Here is a 23,248-nt window from a genome sequence, read left to right as displayed (position 1 = left end):
GCTGGTTTGAAAAGTCACCACTTGGTGTGGTTCAATTTTATTTTTTACTGCAACTGTAGGTAACTTTGCCAAACGCCAACGGAACTAAAGTTGTCAAACGAATTGATGTTGGCAATAATGAAATTTGTGATGGAGTGCTCTATTGTACAGGAGACTACATTGATGAGAAACAATGCCCAGATAGGTAAAACTAAAACAAATCTCTGTTTTATGATTTCACGGACTGTCACCGGAATGGTTATGATATAAAGTCAGAGTTTCTAAGCTCTGCTATTTAGAAATAGTTTGTGTAACTATAAGTAATACTGAATTTGGTTTCTTGTGAAGTTTGATGAAAATTAGGTCACTTAAGTCCAACTATTAAAGTTTAAACAATGTGTTTATGTTTTGTTATTTTCTGGTTTCCAGGAAGTTACTTAAGTAATTATATAATTTATCAGATTTTTGGTCAGTATTCCAAATAGCCAAGTGTGTGACGGCTATGAAAACTGTGATAATGGAATGTGAGTTGAGTGACTTGAGTTTATTTCGCCGGTGATACAAATCGTAGCAGCACAATTGCACTAAAATATTCACCAAGCCGGAAATAGCTGCGCAACGTTGGGACGTTATAAAGCGCGACAAAGGTAAGGGCACAATTGGTGGAAAGATGATAAACGCGGTGCAGCTACACCGTTACTAATAGCGTTATGTGGCAGGGACTCACAACGGAGGGTGAGGTTGGCGCATTGGGACATCAAGACTGGGGGGGAAACGTTGGTGGAACCAGCCAGGTTGGGACCTAATCTAACCACCCGTGTTAGGGAAAGAGGGTGGGGTTCAACAGGAAAAGAAACCACCAAAAGAAACCCTGTTGATAGTTTCCGGCGCCGGAAGGAAGGGTGCAGCACAAACATAGTGACATTGAATGGATGAGAGCAAGACATTGTGTCAGGCATCAGAAAGATTTTATTGTAAATCTCCAAAGGACAAAAGGTAAGAGGCTGAAAACATTGATAGAAAAGCATCAGCTAAACACTGGAAGTTTATGTAAAGCCTTTTTTTCTTGATCTAAAACTGCAAATGTTCTTTTTGGTTGGGCATCAAGCATTTTGTAGCTTTCCAAGGTCTCACTAGCATTTCAACCACCCAAGGCTTTAAAAAAGTCATTTTTGTTCTTAGATACCACTTCGACATAGTTTTGCATGTTAGCAGGGCATGAATATGTAAATTTAGTGCTCAGGTCAGTTTGTGCAACTGCTTGGCTGAGCACCGACCATTATAAACAGCGATGCTCAGTGCTGAGTACTCTGATTCTGGCTCGGTTCGGCCGATCCCTATTGTTTTGTGTAGTAATATGATGTGTTAAAAATCTTGAAAGTACTTTTCTTGAAAGGTGTGTTGAAAGTACTTAACCTAGGGTCAATGCATTTTTGTGTTTGTAGAGTCCATCTGACATATAGGCCATACCCAACTGAGCTTCTTGATGCATGGGACAAATATCACAGCACAATAACATCAGAAAAGGATCAAACTGTTTTAAGACCCAAACCAGCATTATGTTTTGTTTGAATTTGCTCATGGCGGGATAGACGTTGAACATTTTAGGTTCAATAATGCATCCCAGGTATTGTATTTATTCTATTGTAATCCACACTGTGCAAAGCTACCAGCATTTTGATAAGCCTTTATTGAACTGCTAAGTTTTCACATTTTTCTGTCTTTAATGCCAAGTTGTAGCACCAAACAGGTTTGTGAGGTTTGACTTTTCAGCTTGTTGCTCCCAATAAACTGGCGTGTCAAAACGTGGATATGTTAGCTTATATGACCACCTTGTTAGTCGAAACAGTGTACACTGTCTGCAGCTTATCACATACTTTTACCAACAAACAACTAAATGAAAAAAAAACTTAATACAATTTTTCAGTCACTTTCAGCTTTAAAGCAGACCATCAGTGGGTTAGCAGTGGCCGAGCATACTTTAATGTTCGAACATCGCGATCTTCACTGGGGTAACATCCTTGTGCAGAAGATTGAAACAAAATCGTTCAGTTTTACTCTAAATGGGGCAGATTACAGTTCAGAAACAAGCGGGATTTCAACAAGAATAATTGACTTTACTTTGTCGCGAATGACCAAAGGTATTGTGTTTGGTATTTTAACCTAAGCTGGAAATACGTTAAAGTTGTGATTTGCACCAAAATACTGCATGCAGTTGATATATTTCACAAGTTCTTTGAGTGTTGTGCTAACAGTTACTCTTTTAATACGCTTGATGCAAAAATGGTAGCGATTATCTAACTGCATGTGGTAAGTTACCCTGTTAAATTAAATAGTGGATTCACATTTAAATTGCCCTGACTGCATTAAATTGAAACGAAAAGACCAGAGATGTCCTGTAAAACAATTAGTTTGTTAAGGTGGGATTTCCCTGTACCAAGAATTATCGAATGACGAGGAATTGTTCAACGCTGATTCAAGCATGGATTATCAGTTTGAAATATACAGAATGATGCGAGATGAATTGGGAAATGATTGGTCGCTTTTTCAACCCAGAACCAATGTTTTATGGATCCACTACCTCATTGATAAGTTGATCAACCAGGTGAGTTGGATTTTATGGAATTCATTAGTCGGATAAAAAACTTAACTCCATCTTAAATCTCTGACTTTGCAACCCTGTTACTTTGTATCTAAAGGGCAATTTGCTCTGGTCAGTTGTTTAGGTAAATAAATGTTTGGCCAAACAGAATGCAGTTGGTGATATCCCATTTTATCTAATACGTTGCTGTAAAGATAAACTATGACATTTTTTGTTAATGTTTTTAGGTCCATTATAATCGAAGCGAAGCAAAATCCACCGTCAGTCGATTCAAACAATGCGGCAACTCTCGAAAACAATTTTAACATTCTTCAGGAGATTGTGAAAAAAAGTTCACTTTTCAACATATGACAGGCCTGCCACTTATCTCAATGTTATCACTGTGCTTTTAGTGATTTGTGTAATCGCTGTGACTAAAATCATAATTGTGATATTACTTGTTCTCCTTGCATGATAATATTTTGCATCTCCTCGCTGTTGGTGGATTTAAACTCTGTGCAACCGGCCATGAACCGGTTGGTGCTACTCTCTGGTTCAATATTTTTAAATTGTTTAATAATATACTTGCAACCTCAAAGCTGTTATGCCTTCAAACATGAAGAAATTTTTATATGTCATTGACATTGATAAAAAAGGGAAATGCTCAAGGTCAGTTTTCCTGAACAACTGGTCGACATAATTTCAAAAACTGTTATATATTCGGCTTCATTGATCTGTTGTGTGCATTTAGGCCAAAATAAGTTCTAAATGACAAAGAAACTATTTAAATCTGCTTTAACCGCACAAAAAGCCACAAACTAAAGATAAATGCATTAGCTGTTGGCATGATGACAGTTGGCTACTTTAATTAGGTTCAGTCATTCCAGGAAAAAAAATCCAATAAAATAGTTGGTTTATTTGTGATCTTCAAGCTGCAGGTGTCAAAATTTCAAAGCAAAGAAACAAAACATGCAAACACAGAAATATAAGCCATCAAAAAAAAGAGGATTTGATTTCTATACAACAAATGTATATACAGATATCATTTAAAAATTAATGGCGAGCAACAAAGTATCGGGGAAACAAAACTAAAGATAAATGTATTAGTCATACATACGTGCTGTTGGCATGGTGACAGTTCGCTACTCAAATTCTGTCAAAACCACAAAAATATGAAACATGGTTTTATTTGTGCTTTTTAAACTGCAAGTGTCACAAGAACCTTAGGTTGCCCCCGATTTCAAAGCAAGGAATCAAAACATGCAAGCATAGAAATATAAGCCATCTGAACAATCAGAGTATTTAGTTTTTGAACATTAATTCAACAACATTGTATAAGCCAGTATTACTCAAAAAGTAATGCCCAGCAATAAATTTTGGGAAAACAAAAGTGGAAATGTAATTGGTGGTGGGAAATTATGATTTTGCTATGAAAGCTTTGGTAGAAAATTTGAAACATAGCATCAATAAACACAATCTGCGGCAAAATCATGACATTGTCAGTAAGTTCAGTTGAAGTGTTGAAAGTTCAACTTATTGCACAGAGCTTCTTTGGTTTTTGTGCAACCTCATGTGGCCTCTCAACACTGCTTGCTGCAGTTGCTTGTGATATGTCTGGAAGACCACCAATCCTGCGTTTCTGCAAATAACAATATATTTTTACCACCTACATATCATCAAGTTCCGTGCAAAATAATCTAATGTTCGTTATTTATGATTGTTCATCCAAATTACATAGTGTGGTGATTTCAAGAGTGACAAATATAGGTTATAGCAAGAATACATTTGAGCCATTACCAAAAACAACAAATTCTGTGTTTTAGTTCCGGTACTGTGTTTGTTTCAAACTCCAGTACAAAAGCAGAAACATATTCTTGTTTAATGGCACACAACCAAATGCCATGTTCAAGACTGCATCTATGTGTTGAACAAGAAAATATCTTGTTTATAACCTAATAATAAGTTAACCTTTCCAATTACGGTACTGCAGTAGTTGTGTTGTAAAAAAGTTGTTATGTGTTCCCACTTTGCACTTGTGAAAGAAAATAAAGGCACAAATTTAACTCACCAGTTCGATGTTGGCTTTGTGCAAAGCTTCTGCCCCAACTGGTGTGATGTCACAATCTGAAACACCAAGGATTTCAACTTTTACCAAACAAGTGGCCAGAGCAATTGCCCCCTCATCACCAAACTTGTTTTCGGAGAGATCCAAATAAACCATCTGTAAACATAAAAGGTTTTATAAATTTATTTATTTTTTCAGCTTGTTGAGGAAAATGTTGTTTGTGACATGCAAATCACAAAACATGTTTTTTTGCAATTTGAAAGCAGTGCAACAAATAATATGTGAATGTAAAAAAGAGTATGAACTGAGACATAAGTAAATATTATTGGGATTGATATTTAAATATTTTTACTGTGAAATATTAAGCAGTGTTAAAAAATGTTGTGAACATAAACTTCCAAACCTAAACAATTCACAAAACATTTTCACTGCAACAATAGTTGAGTGGTCAGTACAATCCCTATAGTGGTGAGGTTTGTGGTTTTAACCCAGCTTGGGGATTTTTGAGTCACCTCACAGAAACAAACACCTAAAAATTCTGCTGTGTTCAAATATAAGTTTGCAACTCACTGAGTGGTCCATGTTGAGGATGGCAGCAATCAATACTCGCAAGCAAGTGATGGTCAAATTGCAATCATTCAACCACAGTACACGGATGTTGTAAACACAAGATGACACATGATTGACACCAATCAACCCAATGTTGTTTCTTCTAAGATAAAGAACATTCATCTGCAAACAAATCAGCATAAAAGTTGAAGTGGTGGTTAAACAGATAAGGAAAAGCAACACAAGTGATTTTCAGAAATTTACCAACTTCCAAAAATTTTTGAGCTGATTTTTGCAACAGTGTTTAAAACAAACAAAAAATACTAATAGCAAACGAAGCCTGTATTTTGCTAAGCTTTGCAAAAGTAACCAAACGGTTTAAACGTTAGTAGCTTACTGGTTTTTGCCGCTTGCTGATTTCAAGGCACAGTTGTTCAAGACCATCACCTGTGACTGAACATTCATTCAACAACATCCCATCAAGTTTATGGACGCCCGGTGCAAAACTGTCCAAAGATTTCTTGGACATCACATTAAAACTCAAGTTCAGCCAGCTCATCTACAAAACACCAACATGCATCTGTTACCTGGAATATATCTGTAACATTTTATTTGTGTGAAAATACTTAAAACAGACAATGTTTAAACAATGCCCATTGTTATTGCATGACACTCACAATTGTTTTTCTATTGTCTTTATCACAACCAGTACTGTTATGTAACAAACACCAACCATAACACATAGATATTATGAGCTAAATGATTATATTTCCAAACAAGTTGAAAGTTGCAAAGAATAAACTGGTAAATGGGTCAAACTAAATGTTAATTATATTATAATATAACTTAATTGTTTATAACTATATTACATCTTGTCTCATAAAAGCCAACAAACATCTATAATAGTTTAGATGTTAAAAAGTAAAACACAATAAACTTACATTTGTATCTCGCTTTGCTGTGGCTTCAGCTATTGCAATGAAATCATTTTCTTGCAAGTTGCAGTTTACAAGCACTAATGCCTGCATCAAGTGGATGGATTTGGCCAGATACTTCCCAACACCATTGAGGTTGTTGCCAGACAATTCAAGATGAGACAACTGTAAGACACAAATATAAAATTATTTGAGAAAACAATTTTGTCATGTACCTTTGCACGGTGATTATATCAAATCATTGCTCAGACAAAAAAACAAAAATCAGCCCTCAATATCCTGCAAACTACAAATTTACATACATGGATGTTGTGTTGTGTGATGACACCAACCAGATTTTTCACCATAGAAATTGTCAAACCACAAGTATGTAGTGTCAGTTCAGTGAAACCAGGAAGAAACTCCAAGATAATCTCAAAATCCACTGATAAGTCAACATCCATCAAATGCAACTTGGGGATCTGTCAAAAAATATTAAAGGGCATTAGGCTGATAACAATAAACAAAACCTCTCATACAAAATCCGCACATTTTGCTGTCTGTTTTATGATGTTTTTAATAAACATATTTTAATACTAAAGCATTAACTATTCCCTTCCATTTAATATTGTTTTAGCATATTTATCAGTGATGGGTTTTTGCAGCTGTGTCATCATTTTTAAATGATACATAATGATAATATCATGTTATGTTTGGTGCGTAGGAGCAGAATGCAACGTAAAAAATTGAACGCTTGTCAAATTTTCTTATAACGGTTTACTGGTTAATATTAATATTATCTGAAATTACAACAACATTATTGTTGCCTATAAAATTATAATAAAACTAACATTTTTATGTCAAAAATAAATTTAAAGATTTTTACTTTGTGTGTGGATTGCTGAATGGTACTCAGTAATGTATGTAGACCCAGTCCAGTAAAAGTGGATGGATTCTGCCAATCCCCCACATTAAGTATGTGAGATTCTTCAGCAGCTGATAGGACATGACAGAAACTTATTACTTGGTGGGGAAGAAAATCTCCTGATAGTAACAATGGGTTGGGAAGGGAATTGGCAACAGCCTTGGTTAAATCATCGTCTTTGGCCTCATTTGCCCAACTGCATATGTTGTAAAGTGTGGAATCTTTTTCTCTTGATTTAAACTTAACCATTTGTAAATTTGATTCTATGGGGTCGTTGAAAAATTCTGCTGCAGTTAAGGGGATATCAGAAAATAACTCACTCAAATCTGGTAGAAGCTTCCTGGCTTGTGTTTTCACAACCTTTCCCTTTCTGTCCACTTTCTGGCAGTCTGGAAATGTTTTTTTCAGTTTTTCTTGAACTTTTTGATGACAGAATCCAAAGAGAAAGCGGACAACCACCTCCCAGGAACTTTGTTGAAATATCTGTTGAATCTTGGAAGAGAATTCCTCATAGGATACAAACACCATGAGATGAAGTGCAGCCAAAAACTCCTGCCATGTGGCATGAATAAAGAAAAATGTTTTTTCCCCATCCAAAACCAACATACCATGTTGATGTTTAGCATGAGCACACATGAATGGCTCAATCGATTTCATTTCTATGCCATGTTTCACAAAATCTTGGCTGGGAAATGAAAATTGACAATTTTCAACACCATCAAAAGCCAGCTTGGTTAGTTGTTTCAAATGCTTCTTATCTGTGACAAATTTTGGGTTTTTCTGCCATTGCTCAAGTTGATTCAGGAATACATCAGAAATTGACAAAACTGGTTTGTTTGACTCCAGGTTGTCAACAAAGTATGGAATGATCAATCTTGCAAAGATTGGAATAAACAACAATGCAGATACATTGGGTTGTTTTTCCAGCTCATCTTGGACATGTTTTTGTTGCTCTTCAGTTTTGGAATACTGTTTGCAGAGAAGATTCTGAGATTGTTTGCTCAGACCTAAAACTTGTAGCATAAATACTGGCTTGCATTCTGGGTTAAAGTTTAAAAATGCATTTGGTCGGGAAGCAATCAACTTTTTTGCATTGGGAAGTAAGCGACAGTTCAGCAGATTCATCAGGATACAGTAAGGCATTTTTTCTTGATGGAGTGACATGCCATGTGGGTGTTTTGAAAAATCACCTGTTATTTCTGCTTCATCAAGCCCGTCGATAACAATCAGTGTGTCTGAAGATTTGTTGATTTCATCTAAAATCGAATCATCTGTTTCCGGTTTGAATTTGTAGTCATGATCCGTGGACACAAGAAGGAACTTCAAAAGATTGCTTCTTTCCATGAAGTCAACATCACGTATGGAAATATAGAACACAAATGAATGTGGATGTGACTCAGTCCAATGTATTAAAACAAATTTGCAATATGTGGTTTTTCCTATCCCAGCAATTCCTGTTAGGCCGGCCACATTTTGCTGGTGTTTGTTTGTTGTTTCATGTAATGAGTTTATTTTCTCATCATATGAAAGTGATGCCTCCTCAAATAAACTTTCTGGAGGTATATTCTTTTTGTCAGTTTGTTTTTTGAACAACCAGCTGCTTGTATTTCCAAACTCTTCTTTACTTACATTCTCTTGTTTTGTTGCTTGCAGAGGGACACGGTTTGTTATGTCAGCTGTTGCTTTTACATATTTTAGGCAATTTTCTTTCAAAGATTGTTTTTCTGAATCTGTTTAAAACACGTCAAAGTTAACTTGTTGATAAAATGTTGGTAGATTCTGTTGTTATTTTGTTGTGACTTTACCATTGCAAATGAAATTGTTGTGATGTTGTTGCATTTAGGTCATAATAATACCAAATCACCAAAGCAAGTAGAAACGTTTAAAAGCCAATTTAAAAACTTTATTCTTAAAATGTTTTTTTCCCACCTTACAGGTTTACTGAAGTACTAAATTGTGCTGCCTTATACTGGAACTAAATGCATTGGATTACTATTGTTGTGAAACTTATACCCGCATAATGCTAAACCAGTGCTTCCCAACCTTTTCCAGCTCGCGGCCCACTCAAAAATTTTGTTTTTTTTGGTGGACCACTGTATAATATTGCGAGAAAACCACAATAAAAAAAACTATCCATTTTGTAGCTACGCAAAGACCAAATTAAGTCAACAAAGAGAGTTCCAGCATCAAGATTTTACAACTAGTTCAAGTACTGTTGTGACGCTTCAATCGCATGTTTGTTTGTGTAATAAAGCTTTGTTTAACGTAAAATCTTATGCGCCATGCGGCTTTCATAGTGAGTAGTATCATATTTTTGAGGAAAATGGTTGAATTTAAAAGTACGTTCACACAAACTGTGCAACTTGTTTTAACCTCTATATTAGTATGGTAGTAGTTTGAAAAGCATCGCGGCCCACCAGAAAGAACGTCGCGGACCACCAATGGGCCGCGGCCCACCGGTTGGGAAGCGCTGTGCTAAACTATACTGTGTATCACCACACAGATGAATTGGTCACCGCTCACAGTGTAACTAACAAACCAAAGTAATTGTTATTCCAATCAGTTAAGGAACAATTTTCAGCTGAACACTTGTTTGTGCGACTTTTACTCTGTAGCCAATTGTAAACCAATTACTCCTTTTATGTCTTGTATGGTAGATAAAGAAATATTTAATGCTTATAAATATGTGTTTTTGACCTAAATAGCCCATGACCACAAAAAAGACAATATGTATGTGATTAAAATGCATGAATTTAACTAAAAGTTACAACTTATTTTCAACAACTAGCAATGTATTAATTATGTAAGTATGCATCGCAATGATTGCTTACTTTGGGAAATATAGGTATTTTGAATTTACAAAAACTTTAGACAAATGTCTACAACATGTGTAAGTTTACAAAGTGTGAAATCACTTTTGACCAAATGTTGGAGACAAATCTACACAAGACATAGAGAAAAAAATACTAGGTTACCCTCAGTCTTTATGTTGAAGGGCATCTTGGAAGGGTTGACATCTAAACAAAAGATATCAGACATTGAAAAACCTAACAAGTTGTTTTACATACAATGCACATGTTGTAGATAGTAACTTTCCTTCTGACTTTCTGTCAGAGGCCCCGGTAGCAAGTTTGACAAGTAAACAAAAATTATTGGTATTAGGGTAAGGTTACCATTTGGATGATATACAATCCCTGACAATTTTGTCTTAGTTTCGCTAACCTTTTTTGCAGCCCTAACACTTCTATTATGGCATAAATTTTGAATATTTGAAATAGTAAAAAGTATCACGAAACTGCTACAAAGTATGTTCCAAGGAAATTAAAAGAGTGCTAGTAAGGACTATGTATAAACCAGTTTTTTTAACAATACTCTCTCTAGTCTAATCATACTTTACGAAGATAAACATTGTGCCTAGGCTTCTGTTTAGTTGGAAATAGTAAGCTTAGCTCACTTCTCTCACTATCCTTGAAACAATGAGCACATATATCAGGTGTCGCCAACCTACCACTGTAAGAGCCATTCGGACCAATTTAACATAGTAAAAAAAACACTGGGAGCCACAAAGACCTTTTCAAATTCGAAATGAAATGCCACTGTAAAAACGTTTAATGTCTGACGACATTCAACTTTTTGGTGTTAGTTAGTTCCTTGCGTACTAGGTACACTTGGCAAACCACCATTTCGTCAGCAGTGGAAGCAAATGAAACTACCCACGTTCCTATTTAGCATTGAACACAGTGTTTTCTTCAGATGCGAATTTTAGTTCTGCATTTTCGCGTATTATTAGACAACTAGTAAAAAACAGGTATCATTACGCGCACACACACGCTGCAAACGAAACAGTAACTTTGTGCATTAACCTGTGTCGTCAGTTTACCTCTTTACGTTTCATGGTATAGACACAGAGGTAGCTGACTGCTAGAAATTTTCTCTGTTGATCCATTGATTTTATAAAATTAATCTAAATTTTCTTAAATTCCTGACTTTTAAGTGCATTTTAACATTTCTCCCTGACGCAGTTTTAAACATTAAATTCCCTGACATGTCCTGAAGTATGGCAAACCCTAATACATTAAAAATAGGTAAACATGCTTTGGCTTGCAGTTTTTGCCACAATCTTTTACCAATTACTTCCCTTCTTCCTTTGTTTATCGTGCACTGTACTACTCAAATTCTGTGTTATTTATCCTGATGAGGGTAACTTGTATAGGACGTTGAAACGTTGGGACAAACATACAATTGACTGAAGGGCTCTATAAAGTTAATATTATGCCTAACAGCAAAAGCTTATATTAGTAAATTAAACTTCTATATTGGAAATCTACTTCTAAAATTTAAGTTCGAAAAATATTCACATTTCCTCTTTTTTTAACCATAGTTTCAGTTTAAATGCTGCTATTAGTGTAGTGCACAAAACAAAAAAATGGTCTAATTTGAACAAACCTTTGGCAGTCCAAGTAACAAAATCCTAAAGTGCACCAAAACAATTTTAGGAACAAATAACTTACTTAGATCTCTGCCAGGCACATAAAAGTTAGTTGTCCCCATGTAATTTCCAGAAATATTAAGAACAATAACGGATTTGGCTAAAATTTAAAAAAAAAACAATTGATCCAGCAAATGTTAAGTGTTTTCTTTTGTAATACAGTTTAAAACTCAAGTACTTGTGACAAAATCCATGCAAAACCGTATATGTAAACATATTTTAACTAACCTTGTTGGTAAGAAGGTTGTAATGCCTGAGGAGTGAGTTGCTGCAAAAACAAACAATATATTGCATAAACATGTAGATTGTCTTAAGTGTTTGTGGCCCTTTATTCTGTATCACAACATATGACTCAAATAATGATAACATCTAGGGTTTGGGTGTACTTGACAGGTCCATAACAAGGGCTCAGAGAGGGTTTAGGGGACTAAACAGTGCCATGACAGAGCATAACCGAATGCTTGAAGCAGTAGTTCTCAAACTGTGTGCCGTGACACCCTGGTGCATCATTTCTTCCAAGGATGTCGCAGAATAGTTCAGTTTCGTGGCTTTTTGTTGTTGTATCATTAAAAACAACTTTGATAATAAGTTTCCTTATTAACTTTTATTTGCTGGTGCATCGCAAGTCCAGAAAACTTTTCCACAGGCATCACAATAAAAAAGTTTGATACCCACTGGCTTAGAGGACTAATCCAGGCCAAAGGGACCTTAGTGTGGGGGGCGCGGGTTATTATTATGTTCAATTCTGCATACTGGTATGATTTCAGAAATTGTGTCATTTGGTGCTTGTTTCTTATATTGAAATCAAATTTATTGACAGTAATAAGGTCACAATATGACACAGTCTTTATTTAAAGTTTACTAGCACTACACTTTACACAACTATTAACACCCTAAAAAGATGTTAATTACCAGCAAACATTTTACATGGGTCAACTTGTATATGTTGGTAAACACACAATGAATTACACAGTATACAAAGGAACAATTATACATTTTATTGGATGATTGCCCTGGTAGTGTATTGGTAGTCAAACCAAGTGTATTGCTATATTAGCAAGTTCATTTGATACATTCATTTTTTGGAAGAGTACATGAGTACAACTATGTGGCATACAGCGTTTTGTTAAAAAAATGGATTGTCCAAATTTGTAAATGTTGACCCCTAAACAAAGGTCTCCAAGCCTTAGAATTCATTCATTATGAAATAAGAAATTTCTTATTAATATTTCTAAACAAATACAAGATTTTAACAATTAATTTACAAAAGTTTACCTCACTTGACCCACTTGTCCCAGGTTCCAAGTTTCTTTGTTCAGACATATCAGCTTTAGAGGATTATTTTTGCATGTAAAAATGCAAACTACAGTTTAAACACTCTAATTAAAAATATAAAAAAGGTGTGAATAAGAATTGTGCCATAACGCGTGAAGATGTGCAACTGTTAATGAAACCAACTAAGAGCATTATATACAAATTTAAAAAACACATTCTGTAAACAATGCAGAAATTAATAATAAGCTCAAACTTTCTTTACTTAAAAAAAATCTTCATTACGGCTAGAAGATAGCAACAATTAGCAAACATTTACTGATCAATCAAAATTTAAACAATTAGATCTATATTGGTAATTATACATGGATGTTAAAAATCCAGCATTTACTAGTTTTAATGTGTAGCAAACAGTTAATTTTACGTGTGACATGCTTAATCTGTGTTTTACAGCATCTCACTATGTCTGTACTGTTTCTACACCACAATGTACAATATCTCAATACTCTTCATGCTGAATCAGACACAAAATGTTAAGAAGTGACCTGAAGCAATCAAGTCCTAAACAAATATGCATGGGGTACAATTAAATTTTGCTATTACTGGTAACAGGGGATAGTGTCACTACCGCAAAGCAAAATTTGAAAAAAAACAGGTGCATATTGGCTAATATTGGATTTGCTTTGGTTTGTGAATTTACATTGTGAAGTAAAATCAAACTTTAGGGTCGTTCATAAAATACTTAGTGACACTGCATTTGAGATGTGTTAGGGAAAATTAAAAGTGTAAATTTAGATTTGTTTGGTTCAGTTGTTTAATCAGTTTTGAAGTTAGTAAAATTAGGCTGGATTTTATGCGGACATTATGGTAAGAACGCTCTATGAAAGGTAAAATAATTAAACCCAGATCGGCAGCTGCTTTAACAAGTTGTGCATTGATGCAAAACTTACAGAGTATTTTACGTTATTTTTGTACTTCCTATCAACATGACAGTGCCAGCCAGAAGCGACAAATAAATAGCATGTTTATTGCATTGACGTCAAACGTTGTTATGGAGACAGCGCAGAGAACTGAATTTGTTTCGTAAACTGCTTTAAAACAAACTGGAATCTCAGGTGCAAACGACCTTCCGACAAGGTTTTACGATTGTGTGAATAATGTGCTCTAAGCAATTCAAGAGATTGTTGTGCTAGCGAGTTTGCGATTTGAACAAAAACAAGTAATGTTTGGACGCCACACTCACTTTCCCAAAAAAAGATTTACAGATTTTGTAAAAAATGTAAACATATGTTGGAAAACAATTACTATTCGGGATTTCCCTTTTGGGCAACCCCCTTATGTCCATAAAAATAGTTTATTTTCGCTGAAAACATTGTTGCATTACTAAAGTACATAAAGTTATTGGCTTGCATATTCTTGCTAAATATTAAAATACCTCAGTAAGTTAGACGCACATGACACATTACTCAGAAAGAAGCCTAACTAAAAACAAAAAGGCCAAGTTTCTACACTCCAACATTTTAAATTATTTGGGGTTCAAAACATGTGTGCACACCAAGCGCGTGCGAAGCGTGGAACGCGAATTTCTTTTTGTTTAAGCAACGCGTGGGGAAGTCCCATTTCGCGCTTCTCTCGTTTGCGTGGCTGCGTGCTTCGCGTCTGGGTTGCTACGTGAGCAACAGAAACGGCACTTCGCGCAAAAATTTTGCCCAGAATATGTAGGAATAATCAGTCTTGGTCATTTCTTTCGGTTACTTTGTTGTTATATGGAAGTTTAGCCACTGCAACTTTATTACACAATGTCAATTGATGCAAATTGTAAAAATATATCACTCATAAAAGTGCTGGACAGTCATAAATCGCGCTGCTATATCAAAAAGCACATGATCAATATAATATTTTCAAATGGTGATAGAATCGGTGCAGTGTCCAAGTTTTTTAATGTACAGACCCACCAGGTAGATCAAATTGGAAATTACATAGTTTTTGGAAACTTTAATAGGTATTAACTTTGTTGTATTTTATCCCCCCAAAATGGTTCCTGTTTAAGTTTTAGAGTGCAAACATATAAGATAAAAAAGACACATGAATACTTTGAAGAACAATTTCTTAAGTCAGCTGCACAGAGTAGAGTAGTTTTGCATCACATAAACAACGTCTTTGGTTGAGTGGCGTAGGCAGCGGAAAATTTTTTTGGGGGGGGCAATATTTTGTGACGTTTAACAAGTTAAAGAACATCCAACGAAAACAAAAAAACGACATAGTTGTGCCCACAAACATGATAGCGAACAATTCACCCAGCAATTTTTTTGAGGCAAATTACACAAAAAAGTTATTATCATTGCTTTAGCTGCACACAGCGTATGTGTAAATGACCATTGTTGTTTGATAATAACCATTGTCTGGCAATTTAGTTAACATTCTCTCGGTTATTCAGTCATAAACAAATAATTAAAAATCGATATAGCACATTTATTTTTAAAGGGTACAATTTCAAAAAAATGTGGGGGGGGGCATGGCCCCTTTGCAGTGGTATCAAAATTAATATGTCTGGAACCATGTTTTCCAAGGTTCAGACCCACCAGATAGATTAAATAGGAAATAACATAGTTTTTGGAAACTTAAATAGGTATTAACTTAGTTGTATTTTATCCCCCAAAATGGTACATGTTTAAGGTTTAGAGTGCAAACATTTAAGATGAAAAAGATATACGAATACTTAAGAGATCAATTTCTTAAATTAGCTGCACAGAGTAGAGTAGTTTTGCATTGCGTAAACAACAACTTTGGTTTAGGAACAATTTTACTATTATCAGTTGCAAAACCCTATTTTTGATGGTCATAGGCTTTGTATTGTGTACTATTGTTCGATTAACCCTTCACATGCAACAACTAAACACAATTCCATGAAATTAATTGCAATTCTTATCAAAAATAAATTATTCAAAAACGCTTTAAATCACAATTATTTCCCATTTTCTAGCATAAATTCAACTTTTTTCGAATGCGCTTATTGAAACTAAAAAAGTAGCTAGATTTTCTAAAACGACCAAAATGTCTGCCTACGTGGCGAGGCGAGGGCAACAAACCCATGCTAAGTTGACGTGAGTTGGAGCGTTGACCGAGTCTGTGGCTGAAAAAAAGCTTCGCAACGTTGACATCATATGAAGAGCGACCGCTTTGAATAATCGCCTTTTACTGTTGCCAACTAAATCACATCATAACGGAAACTTATTAAACCAAAAAAACAAGGAAAAAATAATTCTGTGCAACATTTACATGTAGCGTAAAAGATTAAGGGCAACACACGTCACAACAACAACGTTATTAAATTATTTTAGGCAAACTCCCAAAACAGGTAAGTTTGACGTGGAACAAAATAATGAATTTTGCTTCGCGGTTGTTGAGTTCGTACTAAGATGAGCACAACGTAAAAGTCGCAAACACTGATGTTTGGCCAGCGCACATCCTTATGATTTTTACGCTAACAGTTTTTCAGATTCTAGTAAGATTTCCACTGTTTTTGATATTGAACTTAACTTCAAGTGACTGCACGAATAAATGAACCAAAAAGGGAACTAAGTTCTTCAAAGCGACAAGAAAAACCGTGGTTCCTCTTCGTGGTAAAACGTGACAAGACACGGCGGCTATGCCTCAATGAAAAGGGAGAACATAAGAAACGAATCACGTGAAAAAGTATGGAGATTTATAGAAACTAAGCGCATGGAGCAAACGTTGTTGGAACAAGTCAAGTGAAACGTGAACCAATCACCTTTGTCAGCGAAAGAATGCGACTGCATACCTGCAAACGAACAAACAACTTGTGTTTTTCCAATTCGCCGTGGCGCTAAACATGTAATGCACCAACGCAACTTGAAAACATATTTGTTATTTGTTTCATTGTAGCATAGCCACGTAAGTCGGGATGCGCCTGAAAACAAAATTTAAGCTATTTTCTAGCAAACGATTCCACCCAGCTTGTTGTTGTTTATTGTTCGATGGTTGTTGGGGACTTTGGCAGTAAAACTGCGCGCAAAACCGGACTTAAAAGTGCTTCTCATCATTGTGAGTGAGGTTATTTAAACAGGAATTAATAAATCAACTTTCAAAAACGAATTTTTAGTTTGTCTGAAGTAGCATACACAACGTCACAACAAGGCTTCATATGATTTCAACCTGATCAATAAATTGTTTACGTAGAATCTATAGGTTTTGGTAACACCAGTTTGTTAATGTTTTATTGCCACTTTTACCCCTGCATCAGTTAAGATTCGTTTTAGGCGCTCAAAGCCAAATTCCTTGTCGCAAACTGAAAACCGATATTTTAAACTATTTTGACCGTGACCAACACAAACCGGACGCGAACTCTCTCAGCACATCGCAACAATACATACTACTTCCTTAATGATATACATAGGCTGAAAAAATGTAAAACACTTATTTAGCCTATTGCAGATGGGTTCGGCAGAACAATTAAAGCCTTTGCCAAAAACTGAATGCGTGTTCTCGTTAACCGTGTTCCGTTTTTTTTTTAAGTCATAGATTTACAAAAGAGAACTTTTTCTCCGCATAAAGTCCTTGTCCAACTATCGCTCTTTTATTTTGTGGAAGTGACAAGCGAGCTTGACTTTTAAACGCGCCACTTCTAGTGTTTGGTTGTGTGTTATATATAATGAGTTGAGTTGGGGTTTTAAGGATGTTTTAAAGTATTTAATGCTTACTTCTCATTAACTACGCCGCCTTCGACTGGTTTAAAATGCAAATTAATTTTTAAAGAATTTCAACATATGTTTTCTATTTTTTACCATCGATTGTTGTCAATCCGGACCCGCATAGAGTTTGCACATGTTCTTGTTAAGAAAACTGCATTGATTAAAAGGAAATGTTTAAGACAAGTAAAACCTCCGAATAAAAACTAAATTTTTCTACGTTGTTTTTGCTTAAATAGGCTTAATATAGTTCTACAGCATTGCTGTGTTTTAAATATTTTTTTGTTTTTTAATTCTAGCTGTATCAAAATAAACAAAAATATCTTGTATTGTTGTTTAGGGGGGAATACAACGGTGAAAAGTACACACGGGATATACTATTGTCGTAATTAATAAGTAACTTGACCATAACCACTATATATGGGTTCTGATGTAACTTAATAAGTTTGAACCATTGACGTGATGGAAATGTGTGCAATGGTTGCCCGGAAGATGACGATTGGCAGAATGGAGTTGGATTTAAATGTGTCAGAAACGGGAGAATTTGTCGTTTACCGCAACAACTATTGCGGGATAATGTCTTTATGATGGCCATGGCTACGGTGATCTTTGTTATTCACTTAAAGCAAGTTTGTCTGATGAAATGTAAGTATTTAAAAATATCAAATACCTGTCCGTATTTGTGTAAATCTATATCAATACACTACAACATTGGCATGATAGTAAAAAACACATTTTAAATGACCATTGAATTGGAATGCAAATTTGTTTATTTTCATGTAACTTAATATAGCAAACAATTAATTAACATCTGGGAAGGTGGTAATGTTACTGCTTGCATAAAACTAACATTTAACATTTTTACACAAATTGTTTTGTTTTGTACAGAGACATCCGTCAATTTCCTGGTGTGTCATAAAACCAACAAAGATGAACTCATGGGATGTTAGTGTCACGTCATCGAGTTTGTGATGGAATAATCAATATTGGATGAGCCCCGAGTATGAAAACCTGTTTCAGATATTTACAGTCATGTGAAACTTTAAACTCAAAGGTGAAAGTTTATCAGCTATTTTAGTAACTTTGTGTTGGATTGCAAGAGGCAAACCAGCCTAAATTTGCACATAACCTAATTTTTTTACAACGCAAATCTATATAGGTAACTGAGAACTATATAGGTTACTACTTCTTAGTTGAAGTACCGTGCCATAAAGATAACCTTGTTTCTGCCTCCGAAAGTATACAACAAGTTTGCCCTGCATTGATTTCTTGGGTGGCAAGGGTGGCATGCTACCCCACTTAAAATCCGTAGGGAAGCAGCTATTATAAAATAGGAATGCTGGCACCCTAGAACTTTTCTTCATCTATATTTATATGGTGGATTCAAATGTGTGTTTCTTTAATTGACCCATGCTCCTTTTAACTGCCAGCTTTCTTCAAGCATGCGCAGAGCAAACAACTTAATTTTTTGTTTTTAAACAGAGCGGGAAACCCATTTCACACTACTCTTGCCAGTGATTGTTGTCAAGTTTGCTTCATCAGTGCAAGAATCCCAAACAAGGTGAAATAAGTAACTGATATTAATTAATTTTGTGCAATTTATCTTTGCTAAAACAAGTCCTAGCACCACAAATATGTTAACGCAATTTAATGTCAAGTGGTAAAATCAGTGTTTCATACCGGAACGGAATGTTATACTGGAACGAAATAAATAATTTTTGGTTCAAATACCGGAACGAAATACCGAAATAAAAAATATTCAAAATACCGGAACGGAACGAAATACCGTTATTTTTTATTCCGGTATTTCGTTCTGAACATTTGACGTGAAACAATTGCTGAAAATTTTGCGCCGGTAAACTGTAATAAAAATTGAAGCTCCTACAATTTACATCTGTTTGACCAATAAATGTTATGTGACGTAACAACTACCGACAATAATTCTTATGTGTTGCAACTTTCTTTCTTTTTTCGTTGAATAATTGTAACGACCACAAAGAAATGTTCTTTTGTTAAGACCGAAATACCGAAAAATACCGTTATAAATTTATTTCGGTCAGACCGGAACGAAATGAAAATATCGGTCCAGAACGAATAACGTTATTTGGTTTCGTTCCGTTCCGGTATGAAACACTGGTTAAAATAAACCTGTTGTTATACTTACATAAACTCAGACTGATTGCTGTAATGTCTGAGGGCACATATCTGATGTAAATTATACCTGTTGAAACTGCAGCATGTTGCTTTAAAAAATTTTACGAGAAAAGTTGTTTGAATGGTATGTGTAAGTTAAACATAAAACAGTTACATTTATGTTTTTTACTTTTTAAACCAACCCACTTCATTACAGATAACAGGGTGCCCCAGAACCAGATTATTGTCATGCCTCCAATCAGTGCCCATTGCAGCAAAAACAGAGTATGACATCATAACTATTACACCAGCTGGGCGACTTGACTTTAAAGAGTGTCACGTCCCAGTTAAGCAAGTTTGTGAGTAATGTATGTGTTTGTGCACTGACAATATTGCTAATAACAAGTTATGAACCTTAACGCGCATGTGGCATTTGGTGAAGCCAGATAGATCCCATAAAAAAAACACTTGGCTTTAATCAGTGGTTCTTAAACTTTTTTGTCCACGCCCCTAAGGTGTTTGTCACACACTCCACACCCCCTTGAAACAGGCATAAAACGACAGTTTTTTTGAACACATGTAGCAATGGAACTACCAGCAGTTTCCATGGCCAATGTTGTAAACCAGGGATCACCTAATTACGGCCCAGGGATGTTAAAGATTGTCCAAACATTCATAATACATTTTACCTGGTATAAAAGGATTACAAAGGCATAAGTATCATTTGTTACATCACAGACAAAAACACAGAATAATAATTGCGTGCGAACAATTGTCTATTAGATCTTAGTGGTAAAATAGATGTGCATTAGTTGTTATGTAACACTTTCATATTTTTCAAAATTCTACGATTAAACAGCGGCATACTCTGAGTACAAATAAGATCGTGGGAAGACATGAACCTTTTGTGGTCTCATCAAAATCGCCTAATGAATGCCAGTTTGGGAAAGGCTGCGTCATGGCTTGTAACCCATGTGACTCTCGAGCGTGATTATTAAAATAGAAGTATATAAACAGATTTTAATTAAAATTATCCGACTTGCAGTTTAAAAACTGACAACTAAAAACTTTGCCACATATCGCCTTGTTTAAAATTTGTGTTACGCCAAGGTATATGCATCATAATATTTGTTGCTTTTTGTTTTCGCAATCATTTGCAAAATTAATTTTAGGGGGAGGTGAGTCCAAAGTTAAATATATTTGTTTATTTAACTTTTGCCCCCCTCCTGGAATGTCTGGCGCCCCCTAGGGGCGTGTGCTTCCCTGGTTAAGAACCACTGGCTTTAGTTAAAATGAACATAAATTCATAACTGGGATCAGCCCTGAAGTGTCTATGCAGACCAGCGATCACAGCTAGATTTTTCTGGCCTATGCCCTGCCATATGGTGGTGAATGCTTGGTGACTGGCTGATTTGGTATGGCACCTTCAATGGGCCTGGTGTACTGTGATCACACACCGGTGAAAATGTTTTTGTTTAAAAATGTGAAATAAGCTATGCATGTGAGGGAATTTGATTTTGTCTGCAATAAGCACATGTTTTAAGTAACCCAACACAAAACATAGTCATTTTGTATTTATATTATAGTGTGTTAAAAATATATATTAATAATGCATTTTTGTGTTTGTAGAGTCCATCTGACATATGGGCCATACCCAGCTGTGCTTCTCGATGCATGGAACAAATATAACAGCACAAAGACATCAGAAAATGATCGGCTTTTTTTTTGTCAAAACCTAAATCAGCATTATGTTTTTTTTGAATTTGCTGATGGCGGAATCGACGTTGAACATTTTAGGTTCAATAATACATCCCAGGTATTGTATTTATTCTATTGTAATCCACACTAGCAAAGCTACTAGCTTTTTGATAAGCCTTTATTGAACTGCTAAGTTTTCACATTTTTCTGTCTTTAATGCGAAGTTGTGGCATCAAACAGGTCGGTGAGGCATGGCTTTTCAGCTTGTTGCTCCCAAAAAACTGGAGTGTCAAAACGTGGATATGTTAGCTTATATGACCAATCTCTTATCACCAGCTGCACTGAGACCTTGTTGGTCGAAACAGTGTACACTGTCTACAGCTTATCACATACTTTGACTATCAATGTAACAAGTAAAAAAAACTCAATACAATTTTTTCAGTCACTTTCAGCTTTGAAGCAGACCATCAGTGGATTAGCAGTGGCCGAGCATACTTTAATGTTCGAACATCGAGATCTTCACTGGGGTAACATCCTTGTGCACAAGATTGAAACAAAATCTTTCAGTTTTGCTCTGAATGGGAACACGCTACAGTTCAGAAACAAGCGGGATTTCAACAAGAATAATTGACTTCACTTTGTCGCGGATGACCAAAGGTATTGTGTATAGTATTTCAATCTAAGCTGGAAATACATTAAAATTGTGATTTGCACCAAAATACTGCATGCAGTTAATATGTTTCACAAGTTCTTTGAGTGTTGTGCTAACAGTTACTCTTTTAATATGCTTGATGCAAAAATGGTAGCGATTATCTAACTGCATATGGTAAGTTACCCTGTTAAATTAAATAGTGGATTCATATTTAAATTGCCCTGACTGCATTAAATTAAAACGAATAGACCAGAGATTTCCTGTAAAACAATTAGTTTTGTTGTTGTTTCAGCGTGGGATTTCCTTGTACCAAGACTTATCGAATGACGAGGAATTGTTCAATGCTGATTCAAGTGTGGATTATCAGTTTGAAATATACAGAATGATGCGAGATGAATTGGGAAATGATTGGTCACTTTTTCGACCCAGAACTAATGTTTTATGGATCCACTACCTCATTGATAAGTTGATCAACCAGGTGTGTTGGATTTTATGGAATTCATTAGTTGGTTAAAAACCTTAGAATTAACTCCATCTTAAATCTCTGACTTTGCAACCTGTTACTCTGTATGTAAGGGGCAATTTGCTCTGGCCACCTATTTAGACAAATAAATGGTTGGCCAAACAGAATGGAGTTTGTGTTATCCCATTTAATCTATTATTTTGCTGTAAAGATAAACTATGACACTTTTTGTGAATGTTTTCAGGTCCAATATAAATCAAAGCGAAGAAAAATCCACCGTCAGTCGATTCAAAAAATGCGGCAACTCTCAAAAACGATTTTAACATTCGCTTCGTGTCAGGAGATTGTGCAAAAAAGTTCACTTTTCAACAGATGACAGGCTCGCCACTTATCTCAATGTTATCACTGTGCTTTTAGTGATTTGTGCAATCGCTGTGACTTTAAACTCCGCGCAGTAGACCATGAATCAGTTGGTGCTACTCTCTGGTTCAATATTTTTATGAGTAGTTTAATAATGCACTTGCTACCTCAAAGCTGTTATACCTTTCAACCCTAAAGAAATTCCCTGTGTCTTTGACATTGATCAATAGAAGGGAAATACTCAAGGTTCGTTTGTTCAGGTCGACATAATTTAACAAACTGTTATATATTCTGGTATCTGGTTCATTGATCTGTTGTGACTAAGAAACTATTTAAATCTGCTTCATCAGCACAACATGCCATAAACTAAAGATAAATGCATTAGACATACACATGTGCTGTTGGCATGGTGACAGTTGGCTACTTTAATTGGGTTCAGTCACGCCAGGAAAAACAACA

At 35.4% G+C, this 23,248-nt stretch overlaps 3 protein-coding genes across 4 annotated transcripts; 2 read left to right on the top strand and 1 right to left on the bottom strand.

Moving 5' to 3' along the window:
• Nucleotides 1–508: 508 nt before the first annotated feature.
• LOC145228312 (serine/threonine-protein kinase haspin-like) lies at nt 509–23,220 on the top strand. Its single transcript, XM_080093332.1, has 6 exons — nt 509–626; nt 699–975; nt 21,246–21,432; nt 21,757–21,971; nt 22,259–22,444; nt 22,674–23,220. Exons 2-4 carry the CDS (start codon nt 908–910, stop codon nt 21,943–21,945), a joined length of 444 nt encoding a protein of 147 aa, XP_079949458.1. The 5' UTR covers nt 509–626; nt 699–907; the 3' UTR covers nt 21,946–21,971; nt 22,259–22,444; nt 22,674–23,220.
• LOC145228311 (serine/threonine-protein kinase haspin-like) lies at nt 1,614–3,158 on the top strand. Its single transcript, XM_080093331.1, has 3 exons — nt 1,614–2,120; nt 2,400–2,584; nt 2,809–3,158. The coding sequence occupies exons 1-3, from the start codon at nt 1,877–1,879 to the stop codon at nt 2,884–2,886; spliced, it is 507 nt and encodes a 168-aa protein (XP_079949457.1). The 5' UTR covers nt 1,614–1,876; the 3' UTR covers nt 2,887–3,158.
• On the bottom strand, nt 3,457–12,872 carry LOC145228303 (ribonuclease inhibitor-like). 2 transcript variants are annotated; one of them, XM_080093321.1, is made up of 11 exons: nt 12,778–12,872; nt 11,731–11,770; nt 11,525–11,602; nt 9,989–10,030; nt 6,975–8,743; nt 6,412–6,570; nt 6,116–6,274; nt 5,572–5,733; nt 5,196–5,357; nt 4,629–4,781; nt 3,457–4,199 (listed from the first exon to the last, which is right to left on the bottom strand). In XM_080093321.1, exons 1-11 carry the CDS (start codon nt 12,823–12,825, stop codon nt 4,089–4,091), a joined length of 2,883 nt encoding a protein of 960 aa, XP_079949447.1. In that variant the 5' UTR covers nt 12,826–12,872; the 3' UTR covers nt 3,457–4,088. The 2 variants fall into 2 exon arrangements, with proteins under 2 accessions (XP_079949447.1, XP_079949448.1); XM_080093322.1 differs by having other exon boundaries at nt 8,643–8,743; nt 12,778–12,856.
• Nucleotides 23,221–23,248: the final 28 nt, after the last annotated feature.

The sequence above is a fragment of the Phallusia mammillata genome, chromosome 5, assembly GCF_965637545.1.
Source record: "Phallusia mammillata chromosome 5, kaPhaMamm4.hap1.1, whole genome shotgun sequence".
Taxonomy (NCBI): domain Eukaryota; kingdom Metazoa; phylum Chordata; class Ascidiacea; order Phlebobranchia; family Ascidiidae; genus Phallusia; species Phallusia mammillata.
The sequence above is the reverse complement of the archived record's forward strand: the minus strand, read 5'-3'. Positions and strand labels throughout refer to the sequence as shown.

Bases quoted from the DNA above. Each gene is read 5' to 3' on its own strand.
- LOC145228311 (XM_080093331.1), top strand. From the start codon at position 1,877: ATGAAAAAAAAACTTAATACAATTTTTCAGTCACTTTCAGCTTTAAAG. The intron at 2,121-2,399 runs GTATTGTGTTTG...TAGTTTGTTAAG, and splicing joins TTTGTCGCGAATGACCAAAG to GTGGGATTTCCCTGTACCAA. The intron at 2,585-2,808 runs GTGAGTTGGATT...TAATGTTTTTAG, and splicing joins TTGATAAGTTGATCAACCAG to GTCCATTATAATCGAAGCGA.
- LOC145228312 (XM_080093332.1), top strand. From the start codon at position 908: ATGGATGAGAGCAAGACATTGTGTCAGGCATCAGAAAGATTTTATTGT. The intron at 976-21,245 runs GTAAGAGGCTGA...TTGTGTTTGTAG, and splicing joins AAATCTCCAAAGGACAAAAG to AGTCCATCTGACATATGGGC. The intron at 21,433-21,756 runs GTATTGTATTTA...CAATTTTTTCAG, and splicing joins GGTTCAATAATACATCCCAG to TCACTTTCAGCTTTGAAGCA.
- LOC145228303 (XM_080093321.1), bottom strand. From the start codon at position 12,825: ATGTCTGAACAAAGAAACTTGGAACCTGGGACAAGTGGGTCAAGTGAG. The intron at 8,744-9,988 runs GTAACCTAGTAT...TGTTTTAAACAG, and splicing joins CTTCAACATAAAGACTGAGG to ATTCAGAAAAACAATCTTTG. The intron at 4,200-4,628 runs GTGAGTTAAATT...TGTTATTTGCAG, and splicing joins ACAAAGCCAACATCGAACTG to AAACGCAGGATTGGTGGTCT.